This window comes from Liolophura sinensis, chromosome 7 (assembly GCF_032854445.1).
Source record: "Liolophura sinensis isolate JHLJ2023 chromosome 7, CUHK_Ljap_v2, whole genome shotgun sequence".
NCBI lineage: Eukaryota > Metazoa > Mollusca > Polyplacophora > Chitonida > Chitonidae > Liolophura > Liolophura sinensis.
The window spans coordinates 17,485,576-17,497,899 of record NC_088301.1 but is presented as its reverse complement, the minus strand read 5'-3'; the positions used below and the strand labels follow the sequence as shown (position 1 = coordinate 17,497,899).

The window sequence follows — 12,324 nt, the reverse complement described above, 5'->3', positions numbered from 1 at the left end:
AGCAGGGGAGTTTCTCTCGAGCAGTGTATAAAGTAGGACATTTTCTGGATAAAATATTTGGTGCCACATTTTTTGCTTTATTTACTCTTTTTGTTTTTGTTTGTTTGTTTGTTTTTGTTTTGTTTTTTTTGCTTATTTATTTTCCGTTTGATGTCATTTTCAATAATATATTTAAGGGTTTAATAGGGCTGTAGCGGTTTGTTGTGTAACCCTAACGCTGAACTTTGTTTGAGTGAAATCCCGTGAATGCGCATTTGAATCGGTACGAAAGATTCAGTAGAATCAAAACAAACACCACGACGAAGGTGTTAATGTCTATTCTAGCCTAAAGTTGAAGAAAATTGAAAAAACTACATATTTCATGTTGCTATTCTGTTTACTCCCTCTACAAAGGTCATAAATTTTAGACCAATCAATAGAAAGCTTAGGCAATGGCAGTTGACCTGGAGATGTCAAAGCTGCGTATGTATGACGTCGTGTCTTATTGTTGCGTGACGTAGAAATGTGAAAGTTTACTCTACATGCATCATGACGTCATACCCCTGAGATCAGATTGGAACATCTTGAAACAAATATTTCTTTTTCAACGACGTCAGGGAGTAAAATCTAAAAAATGTGAAAACAAAAGCGATATCTATTAACTGTGTGAAATAACACTTTTATCACAGAAGGAAATTCCGTTAGTTCACATTTATATATATCAGGAGGGTATTACCTACCACGTGTTGCGTGACACACTTGTTGTTTGAAAGGTCATCTCTACTTGATACGGATATTTACACACGGCCTGCAACTAACAGCGGGCTAGGACTGATATTACATAACGACGTTCTGTTATAGATCAAAGACAATTGACAAAAACCTAGGACAACCAACGGATCTTGTCAAGTACCTGACAAACGACCTGATTTATTGTTGTAATTGAATGGGCAAGCGATAGATTCGAGGCTGCAACATCACAGGCCATTGGTTAACGGTCTCCTGGATGAATGGCCGTGGCACAGACCCATCAGGTCTGGTTTTTTAAGGAGAATATAAAGCTAACTTACACGACCTGGTACAGGAAGAAGAATTCCTGTTATATATCCTGAACCTGTAGATGTTGTACTGTGCAGCCAGCGTCACCGTCCAGACCGCCGGTGGATCATTGATCGTGTGAGTACATGTGTACGGTTTGTTCAGTAAGTGATGTCCAGTCCTACCATCAACGGCGAGTCCGGAGGTGAAGCTGAACCCTTTCTCGCTATAATTCGAAGACTGCGTCGTGCTTTGGTTAAATGCCACATTTCCTGCCATCGGAAGCACAACAGTAGTATCAACATAATGTTGAATCTTATATTTAGCCGAATGTACGTGTTTTAGAAAAAATGCTGTTTTTAATTGTTAAAACGGCTGAAAATGCTGAATTTTTAATGCTGAAAAGAATGCCTCTGAAGGCGCATCTGATGGTTAAATACAAGTGTGAAAAAGCACACTAGATTTCATTTCGGATTAAACACACACCCACGCATATTTTACGAAGACGAGACTCATGTTTGACGGAAAAAAAAAGAAACTGTCGAATCTTGCGAGGCAATTCATAAACCTACAGACATAAAACCGTAGACAAACTGGCCGGAGCTGGAAGGGTCATATCAAATACTTTCAGACGGAACGACGGTTTCCACCACCACACGAGAGAAAGGTCAGAAATAGGAAAATTGTCCGTTGGCAAATCATTTATATTTGGTAAGTTTTTGTATTGTCGATATCTTTGAGCAAGTCGCCTTTGTTCTGCTCTCTGTAAAATCAATCATACTCTCCACCAAAACCGTAACAACACTAGCTGTACACAGGGATATGTTGGACGCCTATACTGTTGCGAGGAAAATGAAGTTTTTTCTATTGAACACTTTTCTAATTCATAATAAGTCCAAAGCCCGGTTTCGACGCCAAGAACCGATTGCCTCGGGTGACGTCATAATTACTAAAAAGTAGAGATTACCCTCTAAAAGAAATGTATTATAGTACAAGTAATACTATCAATAAGTTTCTTTTGTATTTTTTAAGAATAAAACTCCAACACAGTTGTGATTACTTCTAATATATTTAAATTTATAATTTCGCCTTTTTATCTTTACTAATGTAATAATATCTACGCATATCGGCGAGGAAACTTTTCCGAATGAAATGATATTTGTTATTGGGGCCTTTTCATGACGATTGTTTAATAACTACTGTTTAACATTTAGTGGTAAGGAGATCATTCAATGAACATTTTAAGCATTTCAATTATCATTAACGTGTTACTTACGTCTGGAGCAGGTAGGACCATCCCAGCCAAGAGTACAGTTTCCGGAACATACTCCGGTTTCGTTATTACACTGACCTGAACAGTTCTTGCATGGCTGTCCAAAAACTGAAATTCAGAGGGAACCAGAATCAAAGTTTAGCGTACCGGTGCATATTTTTGAGGCGAGAGTCTTGGAGAAATTTATAAATGGAAAAACTACCAAGGTTTTTAATTCAAGAAATATAAAAACACACTGAAAAAAGCTTGACTTAGCTCAGACCTTATGCTCAGGCGTATGCAAAAAATTTCCATTTGTGTACAAATATAAACACCTAAAGCTGCAGTCATTTTCGCTTCTGGCACTATGTGTTGTGAAATAAATAGTCAAAAATGCATCGTTTATTATCACTTTAACTCTTTTATTTTCCTGTGTGGATGTAGTAGAGTTTAATGACTGATTTATTGATTTGTTTATCTCTTTGGTCTTTTATGCCGTACTATTATACGACGGAGGCCAGCATTGTGGTAGGAAGAAACGGGGTAGACCTTGAGAGAATCCCACGACCATTTGCAGCTTGATGGCAGACCTTCCCACGGCGGGAGAGGAAACCAGCAAGAGCTGCATTTCTGGGAGGCTGCTGTGTCATTATGCCCTGCTGGCACGGTAAGCACCTCGGCCACGGATGCCCCAGGTGAAGCATTCCGGCGGATATGTAATGAAACCGTACTGAATCGTATATCTGTATCCTGTATCGTATCGAATCTTAGATTTTATAATTAACTATTGTCAACCGTTCCACATTGCACTCACGAGATTGGAGTTCACAGAGGCTTTTCTCTTATTTATTTATTGATCGGAAACGTATTCAAAGAACCGTATATAAGAATATTTCACAAATACGACAGCGGCCAGCATTATGGTGACAGGAAACCGGGAAAACCCACAGCCAATCAGCAGGACGTGAACTCACCGCACAGATAAGTGACGCTACAACCAACAGGCCAGAAAGGACTCACAATGGCTTTAAAATTACATCAAGCCGACTAAGTTACAGCAGTTCAAAATATATCTAAAGCATAACACGGCTATGAGTCTAACAAACTTTTACAGACAGCTCAGAAGTGTATAATGTTGAAGGCTGTTGATTGATCACTGCTGATTTCCCATCCACATGATGACATATACAATGTATTTTATGTCATTTCTACATATTTTCGTGTTGATGGTGATTAAGGAAACAGTCATGTATACGCATGGAAATTACCTTCTGTTTCCCCGTTGCAGACTGGTATTTTAACATGGGGATAAATGTGGTGGAAAATTTGACTACTTTAGCATGACCTGAGGCAGTAACTGTTGACGGTAACATAGCCGACTGCACAGTTCGTTAAACACATAGGTTGCCCGAGATATGACACAATATCGGTTGTAGCACGGATTCTCGCATTAGACACTCATTTACTGAGACTGTGTATAATACGTTTAAATGTATATGTATGCTCAACATTTTTCTGTAGTCTACAGCAGTACTGCAAACACTGTAGGGGAACAAATGCAGTAGAAGTATAAAACGTCCATGGCGCCGAAATACTGCCGCTACTAAAGGGAACACGCCAAAGACACCAGACATGACACCTCATCCAGCCACATTATACTGACAGCGGACTAACCAGTCCTGTTTCCATGCTCTAGCCTGGAAATTTCTTACCTTTGGCTGTGTTGGTTTTAAATTTTAATCATCAAACTTTCCTAATTCGTCCAGACGCCGTCACGGATTAGCGGGTAAACCAGTGTTGTCTGTGTTCACCCCTGTGGCAGTATGCATAACGAAATGATTGCAGAGCACCTGCAGTCGTTCTCTTAGCGCAAGCTGCATATCTGTAGTTACGGGGAAGGCAAACTCGTGAGCATATAACTTCCAAATTTGTTTTCGGTATCATACATGCCTTTGTAGCCATAAAACCGTTGTTGAAAGAGCGAACCTGAGTTGCCCACCGAGGAAAATAGCGTATACACAAATGATATGAAAATAACCTGCATATGTCTGTCACTTGCATTTATTGAGTGCCATTTTCCCTCTACCACACGAAAGTTCCGTGAAATGTTTACCTTTGGTCTGCATGATAATAATGCAACCCCCCTTCTGTTAATTTCGCACGCCATTTAGACTAAGATATCGATAGACCAACGATACCTTTTTCATTCCTATGTAACGATATAGTGAAATATCGCGTACGTCTCAGTGGATGTAATATGTACATAGGTTACTCATAAGTTTATCTGAGTTAGAGCTAGTGAAGATTAGGACGTTATGTTGTAAGGACAGGCCTACCCGGAAGAAATTACACAATGTTGTACGAATGACACAGATTTTCCTCCTCTCATTGGTTGTGTATAAACAGTCGTTTACCATCGCGTGGTCTTGTTGACTACAAACAGTTTTGTACCATCGTATGATCTCGGTACTAAAAACCGTCATCTACCATCGTGTGACCTTTGTGACTATAAGCCATCGTCTACCATCGTGTGATCCTTATATTAAAGACCGTCTTTCACCATGTGGTCTTCTACCATTGTGTGATCTCGTGACTATAAACCGTCATCTACAATCGTGTGGCCTTGGTGACTATAGACCTTCGTCTACCATCGTGTTGTCTTCGTGACTATAAATGGTCGTTTAAGAGCGTGTGGTCGTGGTGTCAATAAATCGTCGTCTACCACCGTATGCTGTTTGTGACTATAAACCGTCATCTACCATCGTGTCCTGTTGGTGACTACAAATCGTTGTCTACCATCGTTGATCTTCGTGACTTCAGATCATCGTCTTCTATTGTTTGGTCTTCGTGACTACAAATCGTCGTCCAGCATCATGTGGTCTTCCTGACTACAAACCGTCGTCTACCATCCTGTGGCCTTAGTGGCTACAAACAGAACGTTCCTTACAAACCACTTGTCTAAAGTGGTCGTGTGGTTAGCGTTACACCGCTGCACAGTGGTTCAGTGAACTCTCACCACTCTCATGCTGGCTAATGCTGTGAAATATTCGCGAGCAAGGCGTAAAACATCAATGATAAATAAGGAAGCGATCAAAAACCAAAGAAACGAAGAGCGGTTCATCAGAAAATCATCTCAAAGTTATGCACAAAAGTATCGTCATGAGAGTAAGCAGAGTTCTGGGGAGATGAGATGAAATATTATCCAATCTAAATTCATCAAGCACAATGACAGCACTGCATGCGACGTCTGCCATGGAAGTCACGGATTCAGCAATACGATGCAAGTAGTTTTATTTTAATCTGAGCTATCAAAGAATTAGGCCTTTTGATTAGGTCGATACCCTTCAAATACTGTAAGTGATATAACAATAGCATATTGAGTTAAACCAGAGCATCGACGCCAGTGTGATAATCGGCAAATGGCTCCTTGTTAATTTACATCAGTTAGGGTTTATTCCGAGTTTTCTTCACATTTAACGTACAATCACATTAAAACAGCACAAAGTGAGCAGGTGTCAGGGAGGTTCAGTCCACCGGGATAATCCCAGTTTATGCAAAACTACAATATAACAGTCTAAACATTGTTTTCAAGATCTGTGTGTTTTACTATAGATTGACGTATTGACGAATGGCTTCATAGGGGTGATCTTCACCAGCATTTCCATCACATATATTATTATTATACAGGCTTGACGGCTCAGACATTTCACTGCTATCCATGGCTTCTACGAGAACGGAGCTCTCCTCTGCTGGAGTGCTGTTTGGTCCAGAGCCTTTAGCACCACCTGCCTGTACACGTGGCGGTTTCCTCCAGCGAATGAACGACATTGGATGATCATGCGGCAATAAAGAAAACCACATTGAATACGTGTGTATTACAAATGTTATACATCTATTACCTACCATACTGTATACAGCAAATTTGAGACCTCATGCGTTCTATTCCTTTTCTGAAAACTCTGATAGTAGTAGCAGCACAGATATTACTCGTAAAGCGATTGTACACGGGTTTAAAACCAGTGCAGACTTACCACATAACTATAATAATGACTCCGGTAACCATGACAACAAGAGATATTCCCACAGCACTTCCAGCAATCATTCCCGTGTAATCCTTAGGTATCCGATAAGTCTGAAACTTTGTTATCAAAGTAAATTGGTGGATAATTATCCTGGATGGGATTAGGGCGGTGTGTTGTTAGCGCCTGGCAAAGAAGATACATTTATAGGGTCGTATGTTGTTACCTCTAGGTGTAGAGGATGTAGAGTAGTGTGTTGTGACCTCCAGGCGTAGAGTGTATAGGATCGTGTTAGCTATTGGCGTAGAGGATATAGGGTCGTGAGTCGTTAGCTCCTGGCATAGAAGATATAGGGCCGTATGTTGTTAGCTCCTGGCGTAGAAGATATACATGTAGACGGAGAAGATGTGGGGTCGTATGTTGTTAGCTCCTGGCGTGGAAGATATAGTGTCGTATGTTGTCAGCTCCTGGCGTGGAAGATATAGTGTCGTATGTTGTTAGCTCCTGACGTAGAAGATATAGAAGATATACATGTAGAGCCGTATGTTGTTAGCTCATGGTGTAGTAGATATGGGGTCGTATGTTGATAGCTTCTGGCGTAGAAGATACAAGATCGTATTTTTGTTAGCTCCTGGCGTAGAAGATATACATGTGGGGTTGTATGTTGTTACCTCCTGGCGAAAAGGATATTCGTGTAGAGTCGTATGTTGTTAGCTCCTGGCGTAGAAGATATACATGTAGAGTCGTATGTTGTTAGCTCATGGTGTAGAAGATATGGGGTCGTATGTTGATAGCTTCTGGGGTAGAAGATACAGGATCGTATTTTGTTAGCTCCTGGCGTAGAAGATATACATGTAAAGTCGTATGTTGTTACCTTCTGGCGAAGAGGATGTAGGGTCGTGAGTTGTTTGCTCCTGGCGTAGAAGATATGCATGTAGGGTCGTATGTTGCTAGCTCCTTGAGTAGAAGATAGAGGTTCGTATGTTGTTAGCTCTTGGCGTAGAGGACATAGAGTCGTATGCTCTTAGCTTCTGGGGTAGAGGATACAGTGTCGCATGTTTTTAGCCCGTGGAGTGGAGGATACCGGGCTGTATGTTGTTAGTTCCAGGTGTACAGGATATAGAGCTGTATCATGTTAGCTCCTATAAGGATATGGGGTCGTGTGTTGTTAGCTCTAGGAGCCATATGCTGTAATGCCCTATGTAAGATATAGGGTCGTATGTTGATAACTCCGGAAGTAGAGGATATGTGCTATGTTGATAGTTCGAAGAGTAGAGCTTATAGGGTCCTATGATGTTAGCTCTTTTTGTAGAGGATATAGGTTCTAAAGTACAGGATGCAGGGTCATATGCTGTTGCTGTTAGCTGCTGGAAAAGATTTTTTTTTTGATTGGTGTTTTACGCCGTACTCAAGAATATTTCACTCAAGAATATATGACGGCGGCCAACATTATGGTGGGTGGAAACCGGGCACAGCCTGGGTGAAACCCAAGACCATCCCACTCACGGCCGGAGAGGAAGCCAGTATGAGCTGGACTTGAACTCGCAGCGAACGCATTGGTCAGAGGCTCCTGGGTCATTACGCTGCGCTAGGGCGCTAACCGACTGAGCCACGGAGGCCCCTGCTGGAATAGAGGACATAGCGTCGTGTGTTGTTAGCGGCTGTTCTTTTTGATGTTCCGACATTGGTTGCAGACTTATTGCTCGCAAATATGAAGAGAAAAGAAGGTTTCTGGGCAATTACAGTTTATAATACAAGTCAAAATCATTTCTTTAAAATATGTTGTAAAAGATATGGACAGATGTATACGGTGATAACCAATTTCAAAAAAGCATATTTTTACGCATGTATCTTTCCAGCACATAAGATGAAGACACCTAAAACTACGTGTATAATGTTATAATGTTGTTGTTGTATCTTGGAATAAGCTGAATCGTCATAGTTTTGTTTTAGTACGTAAGCAGGGTTACATTTATTTGGACATTGAAGCTAAAGGTAATGTATATTGTATTGCTCATATTAGGTACAAGGCCTATTCCAGGCGCACGAATTACCTTCACCGATTTGTCTATAGCTTCGAAAAATAGTGTAATATAATACTGCATAATAATATATGCATAATACTGCATAATTAATATGAAATTATATATTCATTTTGGAAGGAAAAGCGAATGCCTTGGGTGACGTCCGAGCTATTCAAACCCCCCAGTGGCATGCTGGGGAATGGGCAAAGTCCGGTATGTCTTGAGCGAAAGTGACACCAGTTACCTAATCTCCTATCGACTCCACTCTAAAGCCTGTTTTTGACTGCCGTATTTGAAATTATTTACAGGTTTCAGTGTAATATAAAAATAGATGAAGCATATGTTATATTTTGTATTATTGGATAATAGAGGAATTTTATAGTTGTATGTCAGGAAATTCTGAAATGAAAAACAATGTAGTCGATTCACGGAGACAGCATTGAAGACTTGATGTGTTACTGGATGCAGTTTGTCCTTACCTCATTGTGGTGCACTTATTGTAAGACAAATTATCCTGAATCGGATTTTTTGTCATCTACTTTCTTGTGATATAAAGACAACGTTACAAAATAAACAGTAGCTGAATCTACCATGTACACGGACCAAAGCAAAATGGTAAAAGACTAAAATGATGGCATTCCTTATCCGTGACTTGGAGTGTTGATCACTAACTTCAAAGCTATTGCGTCATTTTGATGCTACATATACTGTGCGTATCTTTTGTTGTCTCAGCTAAAGCCTTTGTCCAGTTTATTGCCTTCATAACTTTCTCTCTGTCCAAGACACAGGTGTTTGAGGAAATGTTAAACGTCATTATTAGGAATTTAAGATGGCTCACTGCTGAAAAACTATAACTTCTTTTTTCATTTATCTTACAGGTGTTATTTAAATGGAGGGAAACCTGGCATGTGTACACAACTCCCAAACTGGTCTCCATAATTGATAATCAAAAGACCTGTTTCCAGACCTGTTTTCTATGTCTTGGACAAATTCATGAATAAATTAAGTAGTAAATTTTTCCAGTATGGTTACCATATGTCTGGTGTCTTCAGCATGGAGATTCAGGTAGGGAGTTGTGGAAACATATCGCATATTATTTATTTGATTGGTGTTTTACGCCTTACTCAGGAATATTTCACTTATGCGACGGCGGCCAGCATTATGTTGGGAGGTAACTGAGTGTAGCCGCATGGGGAACTCACGACCAACCGCAGGTTGCTGGAAGATTTTCCCACTTACAGCTTAGATAGAAAAAAAAATGTCATTCATAAGCCTGAAGCCGCGGCAACGAGATAAGAGATAGTCACATTTATTTCCTCATCTGTCAGCACAATGGCTGTACCGGTTTTAAATCTTAACGATAATTTCACTACGTAAGAGACGACCCTTACGTGTGAGACTGGTCTAATGTGCATTTTCCACAGTGACGCATGCTGAACATACGTTTTAACTCAATAAGTAATATACTTACCAAATGTTATACCCATCACAAGAAGAAGAGCTCTGCTAATACGTTTTTTGTGATCGCCCATGTTTAAGAGCAATCCCTGTTCAGTCCTAGGGGTAGTTTATATCACTGAACTCGAAGTCTGCCCTGAAGTAATTTGCCACACAGTAGGAATTCTCACAGTATATCACTTTCTGGAAGCTAAATCTGTTCAGTTGTAAAGTTCTTCCCACATCTACTGAACAAGTGAGGTGTGTGGACGATCACCAGAGCTTATTCTGATAACTACAAGCCATATATGGACTAAGGCAGACAACATACGAGACGCCCTCACAGTTGTGTATAAATCTACATGCAGCTGGTAAACCAGTGTCGCCAGTGTTCATCTCTGTGCCAGTATACGTAAGGAAACGCTTGGTGAGCTTATTCAGTACCACTGACCCTCTGATCCTCCCAGAGCAAACTCTGTCGTCTGTGTACGTGTGGTTACTCACTTTACGAGTATTTATACCAATGTTAAACTCCCCTGTGTGTGTTCACTATTACATATGCCTATGTAAAACCGTTTTCAAAAAAGCACCCACTTAAACGAAGACTAAATACATAAATGATATGAAAAGAACCGTGCACGTGACAATTAAATCACTGTCGTTCTATATATATGTGTATGTATGGGCTGTGACCCGACAATGGAAGATGTCCCTTATGTATGACAGTTTTCTTCTAATATATGTAACCATGGTAACACAATTTTGGGACAATGAAACGTATACATTTGGTTCGTAATAACGCAATCCCCCTTCGGTAAATTAAGGTGATTTTTTATATTACTGACATGCAGGCACTCCACACAAATTAGATTAAATTTACCTGATGATTTAAACGTTAATATATATTGTTTACATTAAACTCATATTTACGAAGATCAATAAGCATAAAATATGCAGAATTCCTGTATTCCCTCACTATGTATGTTAGATGAACTTGTACCAGCTTTAAGAATAACTGGGCGAGTACATTTGAGTGAAATAACGTCGAAGGGATTGGAATTGCTCCATAGGGTTAAAGAATATGTGTTAAATCTGGTGAAATATGCCCAACTCCTGAAATGTTTGATAAGGGTTATGCAACGGGCTTTGGACAGGGACATTGTAGCTTTCCAATCCCCCTCCCCTCCCCCCCACCCCACCCCACCCCCCTCTGCCTGTTAATTTTGCGCGTATGTAAGACTGCCTTTGTGAGCGACATACAATGGCTTTTTCCATTCCTACATGTGTGTAACGAGTTTTTGTGTGGGTGTAGCGGTAGATATTCATCTACGCCGGTAGATCTAAAGCATGTGTCGAGAAAAGTATTGGAATGATTTATAATAGCACGCAGACCCTCACTCATTTAGACCAGTAAAAAGGTGAGCTAGCCGGACGCATGGCTTTTGAGTTTCGCTTTCCTTTTTCTGAACATAGTTTATTATCGTAACCGGATTCCGGGAAACCGATGACGTAAGTTCTCGCCAAAAGCTGTAATATAACAAATTAGCCATTTCGTAGTGCCTAAATTATTATGTATAATCTCTGTTATAACTATACACTATATTTAGCATTTAATGGCAAGTAATTGTGAAAACTGTTAAAACTCGATCTGCATATATTATTACAACTATGTGCAAATTAGTTACCACGCCGGAACTAGACTGTTAGTGAATGTTCTATAACAATCTTGTTGTTGTGTAACGTGGGATTTGTTGTAAGATCGATGAGTTTATGTGTGAGTGTTAGTGCATGTCGTAACCGTACCCGGATGGTGGTCGAATCCTATACCCATCATATGCGGATCCTACGCCTATCTATTTGGTCGGCGTATGATGTAAACAACTTCTTGAGATTTTACGCCCTTTCTACGCGTGACAGATATATAGTTAGAATCAAGGGGTACTGTATATTTATTTGACATTGAAGGTAAAGTAAAGATGCTACAGAAATAGAGTAGCAATCGCATTTGCATCAGACCTTCAGGTCCACGGGTTACCTTTAGTGATTCATCAATGAATCGATCCTAAACAAATAGCCTGGGTTATTTAAAGGAAAACGATTTTTTATTATCAAATAATAAGCTAAAATAGTTTAACCTAATGTATTTGTTTCGGAAGTACGACGACTGGACAACATAGAAAGTGGCCCAAGTATAATATGCTCATGTACACCTATACAAAGCCGTGCGCAATTGTCAGATCTGAGATTTTTCCCAGCCTAGCTTTCGGAATTGTACACTTATTTCGAGATTGTACACTCCTGTACTCACTCACATAGGAAGTGCTGCCCTCATATTCAAAACACACAAAAAAAATTCCCATTACTTCTGTGGCAATAGTAACCTATCGTGCTTTTTTAGCCAACTACTAAACTCTGTGAAACAAAATTTTCAGTGAGGCATATCTTTCAGTAGGTGTGTTGTCAAACGGCTAAGAGAAAGCTATACGCACAACTACACTATGCATTTTGTTAACTGAGCTACACTTAGAGCATGCGAAGTATTTGACCAGGTTTTATTTGTGGCGTCTGAGAATAT

General features: G+C 40.0%; 1 protein-coding gene across 2 annotated transcripts in view; it reads right to left on the bottom strand.

The window, feature by feature from the left end:
* LOC135469683 (receptor-type tyrosine-protein phosphatase alpha-like) overlaps positions 1-10,047 on the bottom strand; it is a 38,169-nt gene extending 28,122 nt beyond the window's left edge. For both annotated transcript variants that reach the window (XR_010444347.1, XM_064748239.1), the window contains exons 1-3: positions 9,784-10,047; positions 2,294-2,398; positions 1,050-1,289 (exon numbers count right to left, since the gene is read on the bottom strand). Coding sequence is in view for 1 of the 2 variants with exons in the window: in XM_064748239.1 (XP_064604309.1) it covers positions 1,050-1,289; positions 2,294-2,398; positions 9,784-9,844 (406 nt within the window). In the remaining variant the exon portion in view is untranslated. The remainder of the gene's footprint in view (positions 1-1,049; positions 1,290-2,293; positions 2,399-9,783) is intronic.
* Between the last annotated feature and the right edge of the window lie 2,277 nt (positions 10,048-12,324).